Consider the following 23,970-nt stretch of genomic DNA (forward strand, 5'->3'; position numbering starts at 1 on the left):
GTAGAGGAACTACCACTCAAGTTTAAGAGAATACCGTATTTACTCAAATCTTAGCCGCACTCGAATCTAAGCCGCACCTGAAAAATGAGACTCGAAATCAAGGAAAAAAGAAATCACAAATCTAAGCCACACCTGAAATTTGAGACGTGAAATTCAAGGGGAGAGAAAAGTTTTAGGCTGCACCACCAAATCAAAACAGAGTTCGTCCATTGCAATATGAGACACAATTAGGTCGAACAAATGACGATACAGCTACAGTAGTTTGGTTCAAATCGTAAGCTTAGCAGTTAAGCTTCACCAGGTAGCCATTGCTATGCGTCAGGCGCTCCGTCCGTATTTACATGGGTACCCTTCCTTTTTCATGTGCTTCGTCTGGTTTGAATCGATTGCTTATTTTTCTTTGATCTGATAAGTGCCGTTCTCTTTGTTATAGGTGTTTACGTCACTCTAAGCTGAAAATGCAGTACTGTACTGTGTCATGCATTGTTTGTAGCATTCTGATAATGAGTGTTTACGGCCTGTCGCCGCTCGCGGCATGGCTTGCTTTTGTGCACGCTACCGCCGCTTTTTAAAAAGAGAGAGAGAGAGGAATCGTCTCATTAGCTTCCTTTGATAATGATCAACAAGAACCAAATAATAGACTGCGTATGATAGAAGATGTTCTGAATGAGAGTTTAGTGAAAATTTTTCTCCGTTTGAAAATCTTTGCAGATGCCTCTTTAGTACATTACATTCTGCACAGAAATTAGAGTCATCTTAGATTCGAAAATCTAGTCAATTGCCGTGTTTCATTTCTGACTGTATCACTATTAGGCATAAGAGTAATATGAATACAAACATGACATGATATGTATATTCTTGCGCTTTTGCTGTTGTGTCACTCTAGTTTCGTAGTTTATTAGGCAGACAGGATTTAAATGTGAGAGCAGCAAACACGAAAGAATACATGGCAAAATGTTTATATTCATATTATTCTTATGGTGAAGAGAATACTGCATGTGGTTCACAATTCATAAACGTTCCTATTAGCAACCATCTCTTCTCACAGGTGGGAAAGAATTCCGAACGTAGAGTTGGCCATATTGACAAACATCCCAAAAAGTCTTGCCAGTCAGATTTTCGTAGTACATTGAAATGCTGCTACATTCGAAGATAAACAATGAGGAATTTGAATTTACTTCATTGGATAACATATGAAAATGCAGTGGTCAAAACTTGGGGCGGGGAAAAAAGCTCGTCTGCCACCTTTTTTTAAAAATTTATTTACTGACGCAGAGGTTTTGGCGCCAGTATTTATCTTTGTGTCTGCAAAGCATGCCTGTGTAGCGCTACATATATTCAACAGCAGAAGTTAGTTGTGGTAGCACCTACCAACATTTTTCAGAACTTCCGCTTACTTTGCTCTTGATTCTAAGCCGCAGGCGGTTTTTTTGATCAGAAAAACCGGAAAAAAAGTGCGGCTTAGATTCGAGTAAATACGGTAGTTGACCATACACTGGATAGATATGTACAGAGTAGAACAGTTTCTAATGGCAGGGATTCTCCATCATATACAGTCGCTGTAAAAAAACTTCAAAGAAACAGAGACTACTGCATAATAGGTGTAAACAAATCAGAAGGCTACAGATAGTGGGATGCAGAATGACATGCGTTTGGTTGTCAAGAGAGCATGAGTGAAGCCTTCAATAATTACGCTGTCAAAATACTGTCAAATGAGCTTCCAAAAAAAAACAAAAGAAATTCTTGTTGTATGTAAAGGCTGTTAGTGGCACCAAAGTTAGTGTCCAGTCACTTGTGAATGGGACATGAACTGAAATTGAGGGTAGAAAGCAAAAGCTGAAATATTAATCCTATTTTCAAATGTTCCTTTACAAAGAATAAACCCAGGAGAACTGATCCAATTTAACCCTCACACCACTGAAAAGATGAGTGAAATAGTGTTAGTGTCAGGGGTGTTGACAAACTGCTGGAATCATTAAAATTAAATAAAGTTCCAGGGTCTGATGGATTCCCTCTCAGATGCTATACTGAATTTGCATCTGAGTTAGCCCCTCTTCTAACTATAATCTGTCACAGATTCCCCAAACCAAAAACCGTGCCTATTAGTTGGAAGAAGGCTCAGCTCACACCCATTTACAGGAAGAGTAGTAGAAGTGATCCATAAAATCTATTATCCAGTATTCTTGGCATTGATTTGTTGTTGAATCTTGGAACATATTCTGAGCTCAATCATAATGAAATACCTCAAACAGAATGACCTCCAACATCCCATCAGCACAGATTCTGAAAACATCGATCATGCAAAACCCAACTCACACTATTCTCATAGGACATATTAAAAGCTCTGGACAATGCAGTCAGGTAGATGCAGCAGTTCTTGATTTTCGAAAAGCATTTGGCCGAGTACCACATCCACTTACTGTCAAAAGTATGATCATATGGTGTATAAAGAGAAATTTGTGACTGGAATGAGGACTTTTTGGCAGGAAAGACACAGCATATTGTTTTGGACAGAGTGTCATCATCAGGTGTAGAAGTAGCTTTGGGTGTGTTCCCAGAGAAGTATGTTGGGACCCTTGCTGTTCATATTGTATATTAATGACCTTGCGGACAATATTAATAGTAACTTTGGATAACTTCAGACTTTTTGCAGGTCATACAGTTATCTATAACAAACTATAGTCTGAAAGAAGCTGCATAAATATTCATTGAGATCTTGATCAGATTTCAGAGTGGTGCTAAGAAATGTAAAACTGTGCACTTAACAAAAAGAAAAAAAAAAGAAAAAAAAAAAAGAAAGAATAAGTATCCTATGACTATAACATCAATGAGTTACAGCTCAAAAAGGTCAACTCATACAAATACCTGGGTGTAACACTTTGTAGGGATACGAATTGGAATGATCACATACACTCAGTTGAGGGAAAAGCAGGTGGCAGACTCCATTTACTGTTTGGATACTGGGAAAATGCGATCATTCTACAAAGGAGATTTCCTTACAAATCACTTGTGTGACCCACTCTATATTATTGTTCAGGTGTGTGGGACCCATACCAAATAGGACTAACAGGGAAAACTGAAAATATACAGAGAAGGGCAACACGAATGGTCACAGGTTTGTTTGATCTGTGGGGAAGTATCACAGAGATGCTGAAGAAGCTGAACTGGCGGACTCTTGAATATAGACAGAAACTATCCCAAGAAAGTCTACTTATAACCTACTTATAAAGTTCATACATTTAGACAATATGGTCTATGGAGTGTAGCAACATGTTGCAATATTTAGGTTAAAATCAATGGTTGAGAGTGCAATAATATTTGTTTATTTACCAGCTTCAGCTTATGTTAAAGAATTTTTGGCCCCCTGCGGCTGGTGCTGGTGGCCCCTCAGTTTTCACCTGATACCACGATCGTACACTGTGTACAACCATGGTATCACGAGAAAACTGAGGAGCTGCCAGCTCCAGCCACAGGTTGCCAAAAATTCTGAATATGGCTTCAACATGACCTGCAAGTGTTGCAATCTCAACTGTTGATTTTTAACCTAATTATGAAGTTTTAAGGACCAGCTTTAAATGATGACTTTAGGAATATACTACACCACCAACATAAATCACTCACATACGGATTGTGAGGATAAGATTAGACTAATTACAGCATGCAAAGAGGCATTTAAGCAATCATTCTTCCCACACTCCATAAATGAATGGAATGGGAAGAAATCCTAGTAACTGGTATAACGGGAGTACCCTCTGCCATGCACTTATCTTGGTTTGCAGAGTATAGAGTATAGATGTAGATGTAAAAGTGGAAAATATGAACAAATGGTAATTACAACCGTGACATATAACAAGTGTTATACATCCACCAATCACGAGTATGAGTAACACACATCTTTCTTCATAAAAAGAAGAGCACAATATTCACAGGAATTAACTTAGTTTTGTTACTATTAGTAATACTCAGTAATCAGAACAACAAATAAGGATATAACAAAGATCAAGTTTAAATTGAAAATACAGAATGCAGCACAAACCAGGTTCTGGTTTCGACAGGCTATTCAAGGCATTTTCATTTTCCTGGAAAGCTTTCTGCATGTAAAAGCAGGCAAGATTTGGTTTGCCCATATAATGATGAATGCATCCATTGTTGTTATAAAACAACACTGAAGTAGATTCACCACAATCCCTGCAACAAAAATTTTATTTTGTGAAGTATACTCAAACAGTAATTTCAGGCAAAACAAGTAGTCCATACAACTATTTGATAGGATTTATACCACAACTCCTGAACTAACAGGTGGTTCTTGCAGAGTAACAGCAGGCTCAGCAAAAACTGACAAGTAGTAAACAACTGTTGAGGTAGACATTCTATTTCACTATACTATACCTACCAGCCACACGAAAACAAGACTGATATTAAGTACTCTGAACTCTAAGGTAACAGTTTATATGCACTAAAAGAGTAACACACTTACTTAAATGCTAGTGTGTTCTGTGGGACAGAGCTTAAGGCTTTTATAGCTTTTCTGTAATTTCCTCTCAGATACTCCAGATTCCCTTTCAGAAAAGCAGTTGCCATTGTCTGAAACGTGCAAAAAAAAAAGTATTACAAAACTTTATTTAAACTACATTAAACTTTATCACCCTTACAAGACTTATTCAGAATTATACTTTGTTTTATTCTAGAGGCTTTTTAAATTCTTTTCTTGTAGTCTGAAAATTACATAAAAAAAAGATTAGAACCAAATTTTCTATGGTTGCTGATTTTAGAAATTGGAAGCAAGCTCTTTTTGCACAAAGTTGTGCTATGAAATAAGCTGTAGTCTTTTCAAAGGAACTGCAATAGCATTGACCACAGGACATTTAGGTTAAGCATGGAAAAGTTAGAACTGAATGGCCAATCTGAGATTTGAGCACAGCTCCATCCACGTTACAATGTTTATTTCCTTCTTCTAGGCTATCTCTAGTAGACTCTGACTGAACCACTTATTTCATCTGGAGCACATTTCAATTTATTTTTTCCACCCTGTTTTGTTTCCTAAAACTAAAATTAGTATGTCTTATTACACAATACGTTAAGTAACTCCATGTGCCAGAAGTATATCCATTAAAATTTTATTCTGGGATTTTCTTAAAAGTCAGAAATGGTAACAGATCTAAAGATTAATTGAACACTGATCATAATAATCATTCACAGCCAATTACATTAAGACGACTAGTGTCAATGTAATTCTGAAGACTACACAAAAATATGTAGCAGTTTACAATATAAATATTTCCATGATGCTCACCCTTCCTCCGGATGTAACTAAGTTCTTAATTTCTCTTTTGCATGCTTTCAACGTGTGAGTGAGTAGGAAACAACGAGCTCTGTACTGCAATAATTTCAAATGGAATGCATCTGTAGCTGCATCAACTGAAACCGCCTGTAAAGTGTGGAATTTTATCATAAGTTATCTAATTATGTAACATTTCAGCAAGTTCAAATGTATACGTTAATTATGCTCAAGTCTTTATAGAAAAGAGCAAAAGAGAAGATATATTTCATAGTCAACTTACAAACCTGGCTGAGAACTTTTGTTCATATTATTAAAAAGGACATGCAATAAAGCAACTAGAGCAGTATTAGAAAAAGAAGTGAAGCATTTACTTAACAACAACAAAAACTGAAGGAGAGGTGGCAGACATACAATGAAAGAACAGCATTTCTCTGTTTTCAGTGATTTTAATAGTGAAATATCTCTCTCTCTCTCTTTTTAAATCCCTTTGCCAAAAGAAGAGAGAATTTGAAGCCTACAGATCACATGTGCAGTCTGACAAGCCAGTCAGGTATACTTTTCTAATGGTGGAGATACAGTACATGATGCAAGATACCTGTTTGTTTGTTTTGGTTTTAGGGCGCAAAACTGCTATGGTCATTAGCGCCCGGTCTGTGACTTAGGAAACAGTAAAAAACCGAAAATGGAAACCAGCAGCAATGGGAACAAAAGTCATAAAATTGGAGAAACTAAAAGCAGAAGGAAGGCTTAAAAATCCACTACAGAAAGGGGTTGGTTGTCCCCAAAAAAGGCTTCAAATGACTGACGTCATTTCAATGGCACTAATAAACTCGAGAATGCGATCGGCTGAGCGCGTGTCATCTGCTAAAATCGACGATATATCAGGCGACAGCTGTAGACGGGAGCGTAACGGATTAAAATAGGGGCACTCAATTAAAAGGTGTCTTACCGTCCACAGCTGAGAGCAGTGGGGACAGAGTGGGAGAGGATCGCCGCTTAAAAGATGTCGATGGCTAAAAAGACAGTGCCCTATCCGGAGTCTAGTTAAAATTACTTCCTCCCGACGACGCGTTCGGGAGGAAGAGGTCCAAGCACAAGGAAGGGCTTTCACATCCCGCAATTTATTATGGGGAAGTGTCAACCAATGTGCGTGCCATAAAAAAACAACACGATGACATAAAACGCTCCGTAGATCGGCGAAGGGAATCGATTGAATAGCTGGCCGAAGAAGAGAGACTGCAGCCTTGGCTGCTATATCGGCCGCCTCATTTCCACAGATACTAACGTGTCCCGGGAGCCAGAGGAACGCCACCGAGACGCCCCCCAGGTGGAGCAAGCGCAGACAGTCCTGAATCCGGTGGACCAGAGGGTGCACAGGGTAAAGAGCTTGGAGACTGAGGAGAGAGCTGAGAGAATCTGAGCAGATAACGTACTGTATCCGCTGATGGCGGTGGATGTAGTGGACAGCCTGGAGAACAGCGTAAAGCTCCGCAGTATAAATCGACCACTGGTCGGGAAGCTGAAAGTGATTTGGAGTGTCGCTAACAATATAGGCACTCCCTACACCTAACGATGTTTTCGAGCCATCAGTGTAAATAAATGTGGCTTCCGTCATTTGTGCACATAGAGCAGCAAATGCCCGACGATAAACAAGTGAAGGGGTACCATCCTTGGGAAATCGACAAAGGTCACGGAGCAGGCAGATCCGGGGACGGAGCCAAGGCGGTGCTGTACCCCAAGTTGTCAAGAAGGTTTTAGGAAAGCGGAAGGAAAGAGAATGGAGCAGTTGACGGAAGCGGACTCCCGGTGGTAGTAGGGAGGAGGGGCGGCCTGCATACCCTACATCAAAGGAGGTGTCGAAAAAAATGTCATGGGCTGGATTAGCAGGCATGGAAGACAGATGGCTAGCATAACAACTCAGAAGGACTGCTCGCCGATTGGACAGCGGAGGTTCAGCAGTCTCAGCATAAAGGCTTTCCACAGGGCTGGTGTAAAAAGCTCCAGACACTAAACGTAATCCACGGTGGTGGATAGAGTCGAGACACCGAAGAATAGACGGCCGAGCAGAGGAGTAGACTATGCTTCCATAGTCCAATTTCGAGCGCATTAAGGCGCAATAGAGGCGGAGAAGGACCACTTGGTCCGCTCCCCAGGAGGTACCATTCAGGACACGGAGGGTGTTGAGGGATCGCAGACAGCGAGCCAAAAGATAGGAAACGTGGGAGGACCAGCACAGTTTTCTGTCAAACATAAGACCCAAGAATTTAGCGATGTTGAAAACGGAAGGTTGACAGGTCCTAGATGTAAGGAGGGTGGAAGAAACTCCTTACGTCGCCAAAAATTAACACAAAAGGTCTTACTGGGAGAAAAATGGAAGCCGGTTTCGATGCTCCAAGAGTGGAGGCGATCGAGACATCCTTGAAGACGTCGTTCAAGAAGGCTGGTCCGTTGAGAGCTGTAGTAGATCGCAAAATCGTCCACAAAGAGGGAGCCCGAGACATCAGGAAGGAGACAATCCATAATTGGATTTATGGCAATGGCAAACAGTACAACACTCAGCACGGAGCCCTGGGGTACCCCGTTTTCTTGGGAGAAAGTACGGGAGAGAGTAGTGTTCACCCGCACCCTAAATGTGCGCTCTGCCATAAATTCACAAAGAAAAAAGGGGCAGCCGACCTCGAAAGCCCCAAGAGAACAGTGTCGGAGGATGCCTGTCCTCCAACAGGTATCGTATGCTCTCTCCAGATCAAAAAATATTGCTACTGTTTGGCGTTTCTGGAGAAAATTGTTCATGATATAAGTGGAGAGAGCAACAAGATGGTCAACTGCAGAACAATGCTTTCGGAATCCGCATTGGGCAGGTGTTAAAAGACTGCGGGATTCCAGCCACCAAGCTAAACGGTAATTCACCATACGCTCCAAAACCTTACAGACACTACTCGTGAGAGAAATGGAGCGATAGCTAGAGGGGAGATGTTTGTCCTTTCCAGGTTTCGGAACAGGAACGACGATAGTTTCCCGCCATCGTCTGGGAAAAGTATTGTTGGTCCAAATTCGATTATAAAGGCGAAGGAGGTAACGCAGACTATGGTATGATAAATGCAGCAACATTTGGATGTGGATTCCATCCGGTCCTGGGGCGGAGGAGCGAGAAGAAGAGAGTGCATGTTGGAGTTCCCGCATGGAGAAAACAGTATTGTAGCTTTCACGATTTTAAGAGGAGAAAGCAAGATGTCGCACTTCCGCTGCACGTTTCTTCGGGAGAAACGCTGGCGGGTAATTTGAAGAGCTCGAAATCTCAGCAAAGTGCTGACCCAATGAGTTAGAAATTGCGACGGGGTCCACTAATGTATCATGCGCGACCGTGAGCCCAGAGACCGGGGAGAAACTAGGCGCGCCTGAGAACCGTCGAAGCCGACTCCAAACTTCTGAGGAGGGAGTGAAGGCGTTAAACGAACTAATAAAAAATATCCAGCTTGCCTTCTTGCTATCGCAGATGACATGACGGCATCGCGCACAGAACTGCTTATAGCGGATACAGTTGGCCAAAGTAGAATGGTGGCGGAAAACGCGAAGAGCACGTCGCCGCTCACGTATTGCGTCACGGCATGCCTCGTTCCACCAAGGAACTGGGGGGCGCCGGGGCAATTCGGAGGTGCGTGGTATTGAACGTTCCGCAGCTGTAAGAATAACGTTGGTAATACGTGTGGCCTCATCGTCAACGCTGGGAAAGTGACGGTCATCGAATGTTGCTAGAGACGAAAAAAGTGTCCAATCGTCTTGGGAAAAATTCCAGCGTCGCGGGCGCATATATGGCAGTTGAGACTGCAGTCTAAGGACACATGGAAAGTGGTCACTCGAGTGTGTATCATCAAGGGCGAACCATTCGAAGCGCCGAGCTAGCGGAACAGTACCGACCGCAAGGTCCAAAAGAGATAAATTTGTCGTGGAGGCAGACAAAAATGTAGGGACCCCAGTGTCGAGGCAAACTAGATCCGCTTGGTGGAAGATGTCTAGCAATAGTGAGCCACGTGGACAAGGATGTGGAGATCCCCAAAGCGGGTAGTGGGCATTGAAGTCCCCAACCAGCAAATAGTGGGGTGGAAGCTGACCAAGAACATGAAGGAGATCAGCTCGTGCCATTGGTGTGGACAATGGAATGTATACAGTACAAAGAGAGAACGTGTATCCTGAAAGGGAAAGACGGACAGCGACAGCTTGGAAGGAAGTGTTTAAGTGGATTTGGTGACAATGGAGAGTATCATGGAGAAGAATCATGAGTCCTCCATGGGCTGGAGTGCCTTCAACAGAGGGGAGATCATATCGGACGGACTGAAAATGAGGGAGAACACAGCGGTCATGGGGACGCAGCTTTGTTTCATGAAGACAGAAGATGACCGGCGAGTAGGATCGTAAGAGGATCGACAATTCATCCCGATTGGCACGAATGCCATGGATATTCCAGTGGATAATGGACATAGGGTGAACAGAAAATGGAGGAATGTGACCAAGGTTGCTGTCAACTCAACGACTGCTCACAGCTTGCCACCGACAGCATGGAATGGCATTCAGCCGAAGGCAGAAGATCCTGATCCATAGGTTGTTCAGGAGCAGCTCCTGCCACCAGCGATCGGCCGGCTGATCGGCCGCCAGCAGTGCGCCTCGGCGACACAGAACACGGCCGAGGGCGATTACCACCAGGTGGTGCTGTAGATGAGACACGCCTTGGCGGAGAAGGAGATGAACTGGGTTTCTTACTAGCCTTCTTGGAAACATGATGTTTAGATGAAGGAGGAACCGATGGTTCGGAAGTTGGGGTACGTAAAAAATCTTCACGAGTATGCTCTTTTTTCGAAGTCCTGGTGTCTGACTTTTGGGCTCACGATTTAGCAGAACCCGATGAAGGGTGAGCAATAGAGTGGGCAGGCGAAAGTGGGGAGGTTGAACGGGCGATCTTTGCGCTGGCCGATCTGACGACCGTGGCACTAAAGGTGAGGTCGCAAGTCTGCGTGGCCGCCTCCTTTGTTGGCCGAGGAGAAGCAAGCACAGTGCTGTATTTTCCTGTCTGAGGCACGGTGGGCTGTCGACTGGCGAATAATTTTCGAGCAGCAAAGGTCGACACCTTTTCCTTCACTCTGATTTCCTGGATGAGCTTTTCGTCCTTAAAAATGGGGCAATCTCGAGAGGAAGCAGCGTGGTCACCCATACAGTTGATGCAGCGAGGGGATGGAGGTGGACAAGCACCCTCATGGGCATCCTTGCCACATGTAACACATTTGGCCGGATTGGAACAGGACTGGCTGGTGTGATTGAACCGCTGACACCGACAGCAACGCGTAGGGTTTGGGACGTAAGGGCGAACGGAAATTATCTCATAGCCTGCTTTGATTTTTGATGGGAGCTGAACTTTGTCAAATGTCAAGAAGACAGTGTGGGTTGGAATGATGTTCGTGTCAACCCTTTTCATAACTCTATGAACAGCCGTTACGCCCTGGTCAGACAGGTAGTGCTGAATTTCTTCGTCAGACAATCCATCGAGGGAGCGTGTATAAACGACTCCACGCGAAGAATTTAAAGTGCGGTGCGCTTCAACCCGGACAGGGAAGGTGTGGAGCAGTGAAGTACGCAGCAATTTTTGTGCCTGGAGGGCACTGACTGTTTCTAACAACAAGGTGCCATTCCGTAATCTGGAACAAGACTTTACAGGACCTACAATTGCGTCGACACCTTTCTGAATAATGAAAGGGTTGACCGTGGAGAAGTCATGACCTTCGTCAGACCGTGAAACAACAAGGAACTGTGGGAACGATGGAAGGACTGTCTGTGGCTGAGACTCATTGAACTTACGCTTGTGAGCTGACATAGTAGAAGATGAGGAAACCATTGCGAAAGTATCCCCCATGGTTACCGGCGTCTCCGATGGCGCGCTCCTCCCTTGTGGGGGCCCTCTCTGAGGGCACTCCCGCCTTAGGTGATTGTTTAAACCTTAGGTCACACCTCCCGACAAACGGACGGAGGGACCAATCGGCACTTTCGGAAAGTATCAGCTCGGGTAATCAGCCCTCCCTGGGCCTGGCCGTTACCAGGGGGTACGTACGTGTCCTACCTGTCTACCCGGGGTGGGGAATTACGCGTTACCCCGTCACCGGCTACGCACAAAAATGCGTGGGTCGGCCTTCAGACACGCACAGGGAGGAAGAAAGAGAAAGGGAAAAACAAAGAAAGAGAAAGGAAAGAGGAGAGGTCTCAAATGCCGCAGCGGAGAAAAGCGTAAAGAGGAGAGGTAAGGAAAAGAGAAGGACAAAGGAAGGATGAAGACATACAAGCAGAGAAGGCGAAGAATGCGGAACATTTACGAGCATCCGTCTCCAGACGTAGGCACAAACCATACTCCCAGAGGGGGAGAAAGGGAAGGAAAGAGCCAGAGGTGAGGGGAGGAGGGGCGAACATGGGGGAGAGGGCAGGATGCGGAAAAGGAAGGTATGCAGCCTGGAAAGGAAGGAGGGCCACATTAGCTCGGGGTCCCGTGCTCGCTACGCACGTATCCACAAAAGAGTTGTGGACCCCCTGGGGGGCAGGGTACCTGTGAGCTTTTTAAAATGAGGCCATCCAAATTGTTATAAAGCACAAGCTCACACTGATGAAAGACATCACCTGTCCTCTTTAGAGTAACCATCCCAGCATTTGCCTTAAAGAATTTAGGGAAAGTATGGAAAACCTAAATGTTGAACTATTGTCCTCTCAAATGCCAGTCCATTTGGTACATAGTGAATGGTAGAAGAGTAATCTGGAGGCGTGGGAATGATTTTTGGAGGCGAAGCTTTCATCGAAAAAAAGGAACTATTTAAAAGTAATAAAAGCTAGAAAATGAACTAAATTTTTTAATTTGCGAATCTGTCCACCCTACTCCAGTTGTTCTTAATTTGATGGCTAGTAAGAAATCATTAATGTTCAGTTATGAGTTCCATTTCATACAATAAAATTCAGAACGTTTTTTTTACTTCACTTAAGACAAACCTTTTTCTCTTTGTGTTCCTTTTCTAAAGGTTTAATCTCCTTTTCAGAAGATATTACAGTGTCTGTTGAAACAAACTGGTTTTCAATGTATGCAATCAGGGTCAAAGCTTTCTCTGGCTGATATGTGCATAAGTGCAGCTCAACAACAAGAAGACACACACGATGGGCAAGACTTTCTTCTGAAAAAGGTACAAAAATACAACATTGCTACAGTGAACAACATATTTTTATTCCATTATAACTAATAAATTATCTCAATAAAACATTTTAGTAGAATAAATAACATAACAGCACAAAAAAGTTTCCATAACTTTTTGCAGCTGTTGGGTTTATCCTCATTCACCATCATGAACAAATATATACTCACAGGAAACAACAAATAACACAAAAAATATCACTGAAATAATAGAACTATCAGATGTAGCACTATCTCAATCGAAGAAGGGTCTTACAGCATGTTAACCATTGGCTTTCAGGAGGAATAATTCATGGACTTACCTGAAATTATTAAAAGAAACCATGGAAGTCAGGGAGCTTACATTAGGATAGGAATTCTGGTGCTCTCAAACACAAGTCCATTATTCTAAGTAGCCTCCATCCACAGTTGCTAATGTAAACAGGATTCTATTTGCATTTCTTGAATATGATCTATGAATACTTCTTTAATGTCCCTCCCTCCCCACCCACACCCCCAAAAGAATTGTGTACCATTCTTTGTCTCAGCTAATTCAAACATGACCCAAACAGCCAAAGAACATAATTTAATTCTAAATGTCCCATTCATTATGGTTAGTTTGTTCATTTCATCACACAATTTGTAGATTTTGCAAACTTATTCAGAGCATTTTCATATCTCCTATTGCAGTATGATCCTTGTATGTAGTTGTTGATATACATCAGATACACTGAGAAGGTTGTGCATGCTTCACAGATACAGACATGAACATGTATCTCATCTTCAGTATCTGAAAATATACCTTCCTTCAATTGATGCTCCTTGTGATTCACCACTGTGCGTGAGCTGTCACATTTTTAAGAAGAAATTTTATTTTTTGAAACAAAGATGAGGGTAATATATAATTACTGAGGTTGTTCAGCTGAAAATAAGACTATTTTCCACAGTAAGAGCAATATCGTTTATGCGTGTGTGTGAGGCTGTAACTGTGGACTTTATCACATGCAGTTTGTTGTGTGTCACTGCCAACTACTCGTGTTCCCATCAATGCATGACTCTGTACCTGAACAACAAGGCAAATAGCATGCAGAGGGATGGCAAACTGAACAAACTGAGGGTTGCAACATGCCTCCCTGGCTACTACATCACCATTTCATTCCCCTTAATACCCGTATGCCCTAGCACCCAGCAGAAAGACACCTTGTTTGCAAGAGGAGAAGGACATCCTGGATATCCTGGACTACTTCTTCTCCTTTGTATAAGTGTTGTAGAAACTGAGGAGAACTCAGGGATCAGGGAGTTTGAACAAAGAAGGAATTTAGCAGGTGCAGCAAATCATATCTGCTTCAGCACCCTCAGTATGGACTCTGTAAGTAACTGACCCTCGAGGACACAATCACGGAAAACAACACAGCAGCCAATGGAGACACCTGTTCAGACCCATCCATGCATACAGCTACGTAATTGTGGAGCTAAATTAAAATGTTGAAAAAATCATATTAAAATCACAAGAACAACTACAACTTCTCCTGTACTGCACTAAATCTAAAATTACTCTGGGCCTATACAGTAACTTGGGTGGCAGTTGGTTACAACCCTGGATTTGGGCCTGTACTTGACCACACCAATGGATTCCAACTTGTGCTTCACATGGTTTCCGAACATCCTCATTGCTCATCAACTACTGGAAAAAAGGCGTTCCATAACAGGATGAGCAACAGTATGGTACAGAAGTGAATTTGAAGCCGCAAGGATCTTATGTGCTTGATGCACCATGAGGAACTGCCACTGGATGATAAGTGGCCGTTCTCCAGGCTCAGCACAGATACTCGGTACAAGACTGGTCATATAAGCACCTATAGCCAGCCTGTTCCCCTCATGGCAGATAGCATCAACGATCTTCAGGTAAGGTCTCACTCATCTATGTATTGTGGGTCCACAGTCCAGCAGTGATGTCACAAAAGTGCTATAAAACTGGAGCAGACACAACCTGTTTGCTTCCCAAGACATGTAGCGAAGGCACTTTAAGATATTCAGTGCCTTCTGGGCCCTTGCCTTCATGTTCTTTAGGTGCGGTAGCCACAACAGTTCAGAATAAAAAATGAGGTTCCAAAAACCTCAGACAGCTTTTACAAGGTAGAATTGTGTCCTTCATGTGCAATCAGTACAACAAGAACAGTTAAAATGAATGCACCCCCCCCCCCCCCCCCACACACACACACACAGTTATCTGCAGGAAACATAAAAAGGAGGAACATAAAACTGCAAAATCGCCCACAAAAAAGGAGAATTGTATGGCACTCCTTACTGTAGATGTGACGTTGCTGATGGCTAAGGCAACACTTCCCTGTGGGACACTATTCTCCTGCTCAAAACTACCTGATAGCACATAAATGAAACGAAAGAAAAATTCGGAGTAGGAATTAAAATCCATGGAGAAGAAATAAAAACTTTGAGGTTCGCCAATGACATTGACAGCAAGGGACCTGGAAGAGCAGTTGAACGGAATGGACGGTGTCTTGAAGGGAGGATATAAGATGAACATCAACAAAAGCAAAAAAAGGATAATGGAATGTAGTCGAATTAAGTCGGGTGATGCTGAGGGAATTAGATTAGGAAATGAGACACTTAAAGTAGTAGATGAGTTTTGCTATTTGGGGAGCAAAATAATTGATGATGGTCGCAGTAGAGAGGATATAAAATGTAGACTGGCAATGGCAAGAAAAGCGTTTCTGAAGAAGAGAAATTTGTTAACATCGAGTATAGATTTAAGTGTAAAGAAGTCATTTCTGAAAGTGTTTGTATGGAGTGTAGCCATGTATGGAAGTGAAACATGGATGATAAATAGTTTGGACAAGAAGAGAATAGAAGATTTCAAAATGTGGTGCTACAGAAGAATGCTGAAGATTAGATGGTAGATCACATAACTAATGAGGAGGTATTGAATAGAATTGGAGAGAAAAGAAATTTGTGGCACAACTCGACTAGAAGAAGGGATCGGTTGGTAGGACATATTCTGCGGCATCAAGGGATCACCAATTTAGTATTGGAGAGCAGCATGGAGGGTAAAAATTGTAGAGGGAGACCAAGAGATGAATACACTAAGCAGATTCAGAAGGATGTAGGTTGCAGTAGGTACTGGGAGATAAAGAAGCTTGCACAGGATAGAGTAGCATGGAGAGCTGCATCAAACCAGTATCTGGACTGAAGACCACAACAACAACAACAACAACAACAACAACACATAACCTAATCGGTATCCAAAAAAGCTCTTACATAAGAACGAGTGAATGAAGATGAGGAGATGGCCACGGAAGCCCCTTTGGTGGAGCTGCCCTAGAATACTGTGTCTCCAATTAGTGATCCACACTTTACTGAGGTCAAAGAATACACCTATAAAAAGGTGTTCATCTAGGAAAGCTTGCTGGATAGCCATCTCTAGCAAAGTCACATTGTTGACAGTGGATCAACATCTTCTGAATACACACTGTGAGTGGCTAAGGAGCTGGCTGGCCTGTAATGCTCAGATCAGACAAGTAATGATTCACTTCATGGTCTTACAGCTTATTAAGATGACATTTCGGTAATTACTGAGAACCACTCCATCCTTTCTGAGCTTGAGGAGAGGTATCCCTCCATGAGTTTGGAAATTGGCCTACTTTCCATACTGAATTAAAACACTGTAAGAGGACTTCCTTGGACGCCATATTCAAGTTGCACATAGTGCTGTAGCAGATTTGGTCGTGACTGGGTACAGCATCAGGGGCCTCAGAGAGTGCTGAATCAAGCCTGCACATGAAGAATGGGCAGTTTGGGCAGTTGTAGGACTGCAAATTGTTGGACATGAAGACTAACTCACCTCCCTGCATGATGACATAATAATGACAGAACCCTGGATCCTGGCTGATAGTGGTGCTAGTAGTGATCACAAAATCATCTACGCAATGTTTCCAGATGTTGTGTGGAAAGACCCATGTTTCAGGACCGCTACTACAGTTGGATTTATCAGAAATCCTCCTGATGGCTTCACATACTTTTGTACAACAAGTGGAGCGGTTTAGAGTCCAGGAGTGATCGCCGTGACCTTTTCTTGCTGTCCTTGATGGTGCCTCGAGCCTTGGCTCTCGCAAATAGGAAAGCTGCAGGGTTTTCTGCTGTTTGCCGTCACATAGCCGCATGCCTGACCAAGATTGCTGAGTGGCACTCTTTGCCTCCTAATATGGCCTCAGGACTTTGGGTCACATCAATCAGCAGGAAGGTGGATGACTTGTGATGTGGTCCACCCCTCCAACACACTGCCTTGGTGTTGAAACACAACAAGCTAGTTGAACACCATCCTGTTATCTCTGCCCGTTATCCATCCATCTCAGCTGTGTCCTTTCTGGGAGTGCTCCATTTGGTAGGTAAATCCTGAGTGGGAAGTGATCACTGAAACGAAAGTCATGAGTAACTTCTGACTGAACTGAATCTGTGAGAGCCACGGAGCAGAAAGAAGAGGTCGATGACTGAGGATTACACAGTAGCAGCATTGAAATGTGTAAGGTTACCTGTGTTTAGGATGCACAGCTCCCAAGACATCATGAGGCTCTCTAGAATTCAATCTTTGGGTCAATTAAAGTGGGAGCCCCATAATACAGTATGGGCATTGAAATCTCCCAGTAGCAGAAATGGGTGGGGAAGTTGTTCTATAAGATCTCTGAGAGCCTCTGAATCTATAACTTCTTGCAGTGGTAAACGCAAAGCACATGGTAATTTGTCAACCCACATGAACTTTAAAAGTAACTGTTTGCAGGTCAGTAACTAGGGAATAAGGAGAGGAGTGGTGTCTGTTATGGACAAATAAAGTGACCCCTCCTTGGCCCTTACCCCAGTCAGGTCAACCTCATAATACAGCAGTGGCTCCCAACCTGGGGTAATTGCCTCCTGAGGGATAAAATGCAATTTTCTGAGGTGTAAAAACAATAAGGTTGAATTGTGTTTTGGTCATGACACTGTTATTTTTAAAATCAATATTATCAGTATTTCGTTAGACTGCAATACTGATTACATAAGATGCCAATAATTGCATTTTTTTCAAATACTGGCATTAACGTGTGACACACTGTGGTATATATTACAGCTTGTGAAATGAAATTGTGAGAGCAACATCTTCCACACACAGCCTCCCCACTACATACATACATTGTGCCTTGCATCTACATCAGCAAAATTGAGATTTATAGGTCACATATGCTTAGATAGCTAACGAAAATACCTTGTCCGAGGTGTACGTAGTTTCCACAGTAGACCATAAAATGCTTCTTTAGTCCCTTCATAAAAATAAACAAACCAACAGACAGCACAACACAACAGTAACTACGTAATGGCTACTATGATGTTGTAGGACCTGTATTAATAATAATAATAATAATAATAATAATAATAGTGGGAGTGGTGGGGCACAAAGTGTGACAGCTCGATATCTTGCAATTTCTGCCAATTCGGAAGTAAGGAGTCCAGCAATCAAGTGATGTACAAATACCAGGCCTAAGTATAGCGTACGCATTTTACTTTGGTTGATTTTAAATAAGAGTGCAGAAAGTCGGTCAAATAAGTACTGCTGTCAAGAGAAGTGGTGCAGAGGAAGCATGTTTTGTAACAAGTGTCAATCCTCAATGTGGATAGTTCGTTTTCTTTTCTGAGACACGAGTTACAGGTAACACTCGTGATGCACTGAAAACTGGTTCGACATTCTTAACAAAAAATGTTCTTAGAAATAAACAGCAACAATTGTCTCACTGAATCATTAATACTTGGTTTAATAAAGCACCTACAAAAATGAAGTGTAAGTTGTTTTCTGTCATTTTAAACATGAAAGTGTTCAAAGAAAATTCTTTTTCATTCTAAAGTAATGTTGATAATGGTGGGGGAGAGTGGGGGGATTACTTGCTAATATCTGGTTGCATTCAGGGATAATGGTCTCAGGAAGGCCGGGAAACACTGCAATAGAAGATATAGCCACGGAGCACAGGGGCATCAGTAGGTAGCCTCAAATTGTGTTTCTTGTAAATGCGACCACATGGGTTGTTCCTGTGTTACGAGTTTCAGTTCCTCCAAATGTATAGTGAACTCACTGATGTTCTACTGTAATACGGGAGCCATTTACTGTAGGGGAGAGGGTGGGGAGAGGATTTGCAGTATGACACTGTCCCTCTGTTGAGGTGGGCAACCCGCAACAGATTGAGCCTCAGTCATGCAGGGAGATGGTTGCCCCAGACAGACTTCATATTCCATTTGCTCTGAAAACGAATCATGTGAAGTGTCACACAGAATGTTGTCTACATGGTCTAACGGTTTAGAACCTGTCTTCTTTTGTGTTTGATGCTTCCCATTTGCTTTCTTCACCAAAGAAGGTGTTGCAGGAATGTCTGCAGCAGTGGGGTGTCAGTGCTGATCTATTTATTGGTGCCTCCCATTTGAGGTGCCAGAAGCTCCAAGATGTCAGCAACTGAGGCCTTTTCTGATGTTTGGGTGGACCTATGAGCTCTGGAAGAACAGCACCTTTACGAGAGCACTGGCAAACGCAAGTAATACCGCCAACACTGGCAACCTCCATTTTCGTAGTAGCACTGACTTTTGGAACAGGCTGTAGTGAAAGAAATGGATAAGGTAGGTTGTATGGTTCTATAGATTTTCCTTTTTTTGCCTCACCATATGGGATAAGTTTTGTTGTTTCCAGCTCCTATATCTTCTTTTCTTCAAGAATGACACTGCAGTCTGTACTCCAGATAGTGTGATTCTCAGAGCAATTTACACACTTCAGAGGAGGTGAATAACCAACTCATTCAGGAGCAGCCTTATCACATTTGTCACAAGTGGCTTCTCCCTTATATCCAAATATATTGTTCCCAATGCGTTTAAAAGGTCTCACTGGGTTCAGGACATAATGCCTCACATATGAAAAAAGGGAACCTGCCTTGACATGCTCTGGAAGTACCATGCTATTAAAAGTAAGGATAAAGGAGTCTGTTTTAACCAGATCACCATCCCCCCCCGCCCCCCTCCATTTCATTATATTTTGCACATCAATGATACCTTCCTGGGTCCACTCAACTTTCAGTTTGTCTTTGAGAATATTTACCAGATTCCTACATGACGCAACACCTTTGCTGTAGTTCAAGAGGTTGTGTAGCTCAATTTTGAGTGTATTTTCCCTGAGGCATGTAGCTTTCTGGAGGTCGATTACTTACTGGGAACTAGAAGTTTCAACTAACAGTCTCCCATTGTACAATTGGTTGAGAGATTTTAAAGTGCCAGCACTGCCCCCGAAACCCTTTAGAATGTAGAAAGGGGGGACTTTCTTAAAGTTGCCCTCTTTCCCTTCAACTATTAAAAACACATTCTGACAAGCAGCATGCATTCTGTAACTATAAACTGAAGTACTCTGAATAATCCCAGAGTCAGGAGGATTGGCTACACAAGCCATCCTCTTAGATTTTGTGTTGATACCCACCAAACGTGTTGAGGGTTTCATCTCAGTCCCACAAACAGCTAGGAAAATAAGGGTCCAACTAGACAGAGCCCCATGTACTTGGTAAGATTTATACAACCGAGTTGCGCCACTTTCCTCAGAGGTTGTCTGCTAACAACTGTTTCACGTCAACAGCCAAACGGCTCTTTGATGTGCAGCACATATTGAGATTGAGGGTAGCTAAGACAAAATGTCCAGTCCTCGTGAGACACAATGTTCCACCGCTGCGCATAGTGGTCACTGGAGCGTGTCCAGAGATTACCGTTAGAGAGGACTAGTGGCACCACTACGCATAGTGGTCACTGGAGCGTGTCCAGAGATTACACTTACAGACGACTAGTGGCACTTACCAACCTCCAGCTCAGAAAACCTGGATTCACCGAGCCCATTTCCAGAAAACAAATGCTGAGCTCCCTGAGATGCTTGCAATTTAGCATGACCCTGGGAGGCACATGTAGCTTACTGAATGCCATAGATGCAGTGAGCAGTACTTTCCCAATGCAGTATCAATGTTTTAACAACACTGGCCATATCTTATGCTATGGGGTACCCTCACACCTGCCACCCGATGATACAGCTTTTGGAAGTCAAAAAATTCTCCACATGGTTATAGTTTTACACACATCAAAAGTTTATGAAAGCAATTAAGTTTTACATTCCACTGAAACAAAATGTTTCAGAAACAACTCAAACTTTTTATAGAGCTTATGTTTTGCCTGGATTGTCTCAGTTTACATGTTTCTGCTAGCATTAAGTCTAAAGATAGAGAAGAGAACCATAACCTATAAAGATCATCCTTAATAAGATCATCATCAATCATGCATATGCAACTGTGCATGAGGACTCACATGTGACTATTAGTGAACTTGAAAATAAATCGATGTGGAAAGTTCATGTAATTTTAAGGTCGTGAACATGTTACAAGTGTGAGTTTCTTGTATACTCAGATGCTGACTCCTACTCAGAAAGAGAACTCATGTGATTCCAGATTGAATATTTCTTTTTGCAGCAGCCTGGCACTGGTTTGAAACTTCCTTGTAGACTAAAACTGTGTTGAACCAAGACTCATACCTATAACCACAGTTAATTTAGTTAGTAAGAGTATTCTTTGTAAAACACAAGGCTATTGATTCAAGTTATGGTCCAGCACAACATTTTAATTTACCTAGATCTTTCAAAAAAGTGCACACTCAACTGCAGAATGAAAGATTCATTCTGGAAACAGGCCATAGGCTGTAGCTAAGTCATTCACAGGGTGTCCAGCAAAGGAATCCCTGTTTTCAAAATCAAGGTGTCCAACAAAGGAATCCCTGTCTTCAAACTTAAATATCTTGAAAATTAAGATCGATAGATGAGTGCAACAAATGGTATGTTGATTGTGAAAGCTTTAAGAATTTTATACAGAAGTTTTGAAATAGCTGTTAAAGCTGCCAACAGATGGTGCTGTAATTGCGATATTTAATGCCTATAAATAGTGCACCACAGCTCAGAGTGATCAGTTGCACCACTGAAATGTAAAAGGAGGTTAGTGGACTGGAGGAAGAGGTTGAAATCACATATTCCATTGAACAATGTGTTTCTATGGCACAGGAAAACCATAGGTTAGAACAGAACCCTATGGCAACAAGGCACAGTTTTCAAACACAATTTAATGTTCCAAAAGGGTCCACTGCAAAAAGCATTTGCAATCTCTTCACCCAATTCCAATGAAGAGGCAGCATATCTGACGATCTAACAGGCAATATTGGCCCCAGTCAAACTGTAGTTATTCCTGAAAGTGTCACTACAGTTTTTGGATTTGTTCAACAAAATCCAAGGAAACTGGTCTGAAGAGTTACAGCAGAGACTGTTTGAAGCATTCCAGACTGCATAAAATACTGAGACACAGCCTACATATGTTTCCATTCAAAATCCAAAGTCACCAGGCCATAACCATAAAGTTGTGTGACAGAGGGCTAACTTTGTGAACCAGATTATCACAATGATTGATAATCAAGGATTTGATGTTGGCTGCATCTGGGTGTTTGAAGCACACTTCCACCTAAATGGAGTCATGAATAAACAAAACTGATGATTTCAGGGTTCCAAAAAATCCCAATTTGTGCGAATCAAAACCACTGTAGTCTCCCAAAGTTACCGTTTAGGATGCGATATGCATCAGATGCATTATTAGCCCTTTCTTCATGTGAGAAATGATGCAAGAATATTATGTTGCAATTTTGGAACAATTCATTGCCAAACAGATAGTGATGGAGGAGCGACCAGGCACTGAGTGGTTCATCCATCGGACGACAATGTCCAGCTGTACATGTGGAACTGGTTGACATCACAGCCTGGGAATTTTATGAGACAGCCACTCACCACCTTAGGTCACAGTGGGACAAGTGCCTCAACAGCCAGGTCAATACTTCTAACATATAGGTACTGGTTTCTGTAATTATGATTCCAGCTCGTTTCTTTTTGAACATCCCTTATGCTTCAACCCCCTAGTAATACCATCTATTTGTCTAGGACAATACTAGAAGATTTACTTCTTCTACAGGATGTTGAGTGTAGCAGCAAACCTAAGGTGATCACACGTTCCCTTTGTTTTGAGCCACTTTCCCCATTTTCCCACTCTACTCAGCTCTTCTTGTCACAAATGCAAGATGTTGCATATTGAGACTTATATTGGTCGTCGTGATTTTTTCTTAATTTATGGTGAGTGTTGCTTATGATAATGGCACTTTTTTCATAGCAATGTAATTTGCAGGAGTACAATGAACACAAATGCATGAACTCCCATTTGCAGATCACATCTCATACTGATTAGAACTAAAAAAATACTTTATAGATTGGATTTTACAAGAAATGGATCAACAAAAGCTTCTTCCTTTGAAAGAATTTGAAGATATTGTGAATTTCCAGAGCTTCTGGGATTCTGACAGTGAAGATGACAGTAAAATTTGTTCCATAGACATTGCAGAAATTCCTCGAGAATGGGTCAATGCAGTTCCTGACAATGAAGATATTAATGATGATATTATCGATGATGAGTAACCAGCAGGTGTTCCTGGACATATTAAAATTCATTGTGTGACAGTGAGGGATGAGTCGCCTCTGGTGGACATGGCTGTACCATTGACAACTACAAGTAGAAAAGATGGGTTAATGATTGGCAGCTAGCTCGAAATGCAGAAAAAAATGTAAGATGATGCAAATGAGTAAGAAAAATAATCCCATAATATTTGAATACAGCATTAGTTGTGTGCTGTTTGACACAGTCACACTGTTAAATGTTCCGATGTAACATTGCAAAGAGACATGAAAAGGACTGCAGTAGGGAAAGCGAATGGTTGACTTCAGTTTATTGGGAGAATTTTTGGAAAGTGTGGTTCATTTGTAAAGGGGACCACAGACAGGACACTACTGTGACCCAGTTCGAAGTGCTGCTCCTGTGTTCGGGATCCCCACTAGGTTGGATTAAAGTAAGACATTGAAGTAATGCAGAGACGAGCTACTAGATGTGTTACCTGTCAATTCGGTCAACACCCGAGTATTATGGTGATGTTTCGGGAATTCAGATGGGAATGCTAGGAGGGAAGGCAGTGTTCTTTTCAAGGAACAATATTTAGAAAATGTGCAGAACTGGCAACTGAAACTGACTGCAGAAAAATTCTACCTACCGTCAACATACATTTCATGTAAGGACCACGGACAGAGGTTTGAATAGAGGCACATAGGAAATCGTTTTCCCCTCACTCTATTTGGAAGTGGAACAGTAAAGGAAATGAACAGTAGTGGTACAAGACATCCTATGTCATGCACTATGTGGTGGCTTGCAGTGTTTGGACATAGATGTAGATGCAGCCCCACAGGTTGCTAAAAAGAGAAAATTTTCTTTGAATTTAAAGTGGGAGCAAAAGAAACCCAATTACTTGACAGTGTACATAAATTTGGATGCTGAAGAGACAAGGAGAAATGATCTCATTAGTGAAGTCCACAGTA

General features: G+C 42.3%; 1 protein-coding gene across 1 annotated transcript in view; it reads right to left on the reverse strand.

The window, feature by feature from the left end:
- LOC126262848 (CCR4-NOT transcription complex subunit 10) overlaps positions 1 to 23,970 on the reverse strand; it is a 156,954-nt gene that overhangs the window by 92,829 nt on the left and 40,155 nt on the right. The window contains exons 3-6 of the mRNA XM_049959716.1: positions 12,299 to 12,477; positions 5,294 to 5,428; positions 4,478 to 4,584; positions 4,037 to 4,188 (exon numbers count right to left, since the gene is read on the reverse strand). Coding sequence (XP_049815673.1) covers positions 4,037 to 4,188; positions 4,478 to 4,584; positions 5,294 to 5,428; positions 12,299 to 12,477 — 573 coding nt within the window. The remainder of the gene's footprint in view (positions 1 to 4,036; positions 4,189 to 4,477; positions 4,585 to 5,293; positions 5,429 to 12,298; positions 12,478 to 23,970) is intronic.

Source organism: Schistocerca nitens, chromosome 6 (assembly GCF_023898315.1).
Source record: "Schistocerca nitens isolate TAMUIC-IGC-003100 chromosome 6, iqSchNite1.1, whole genome shotgun sequence".
In the NCBI taxonomy this organism is placed as follows: Eukaryota; Metazoa; Arthropoda; class Insecta; order Orthoptera; family Acrididae; genus Schistocerca; species Schistocerca nitens.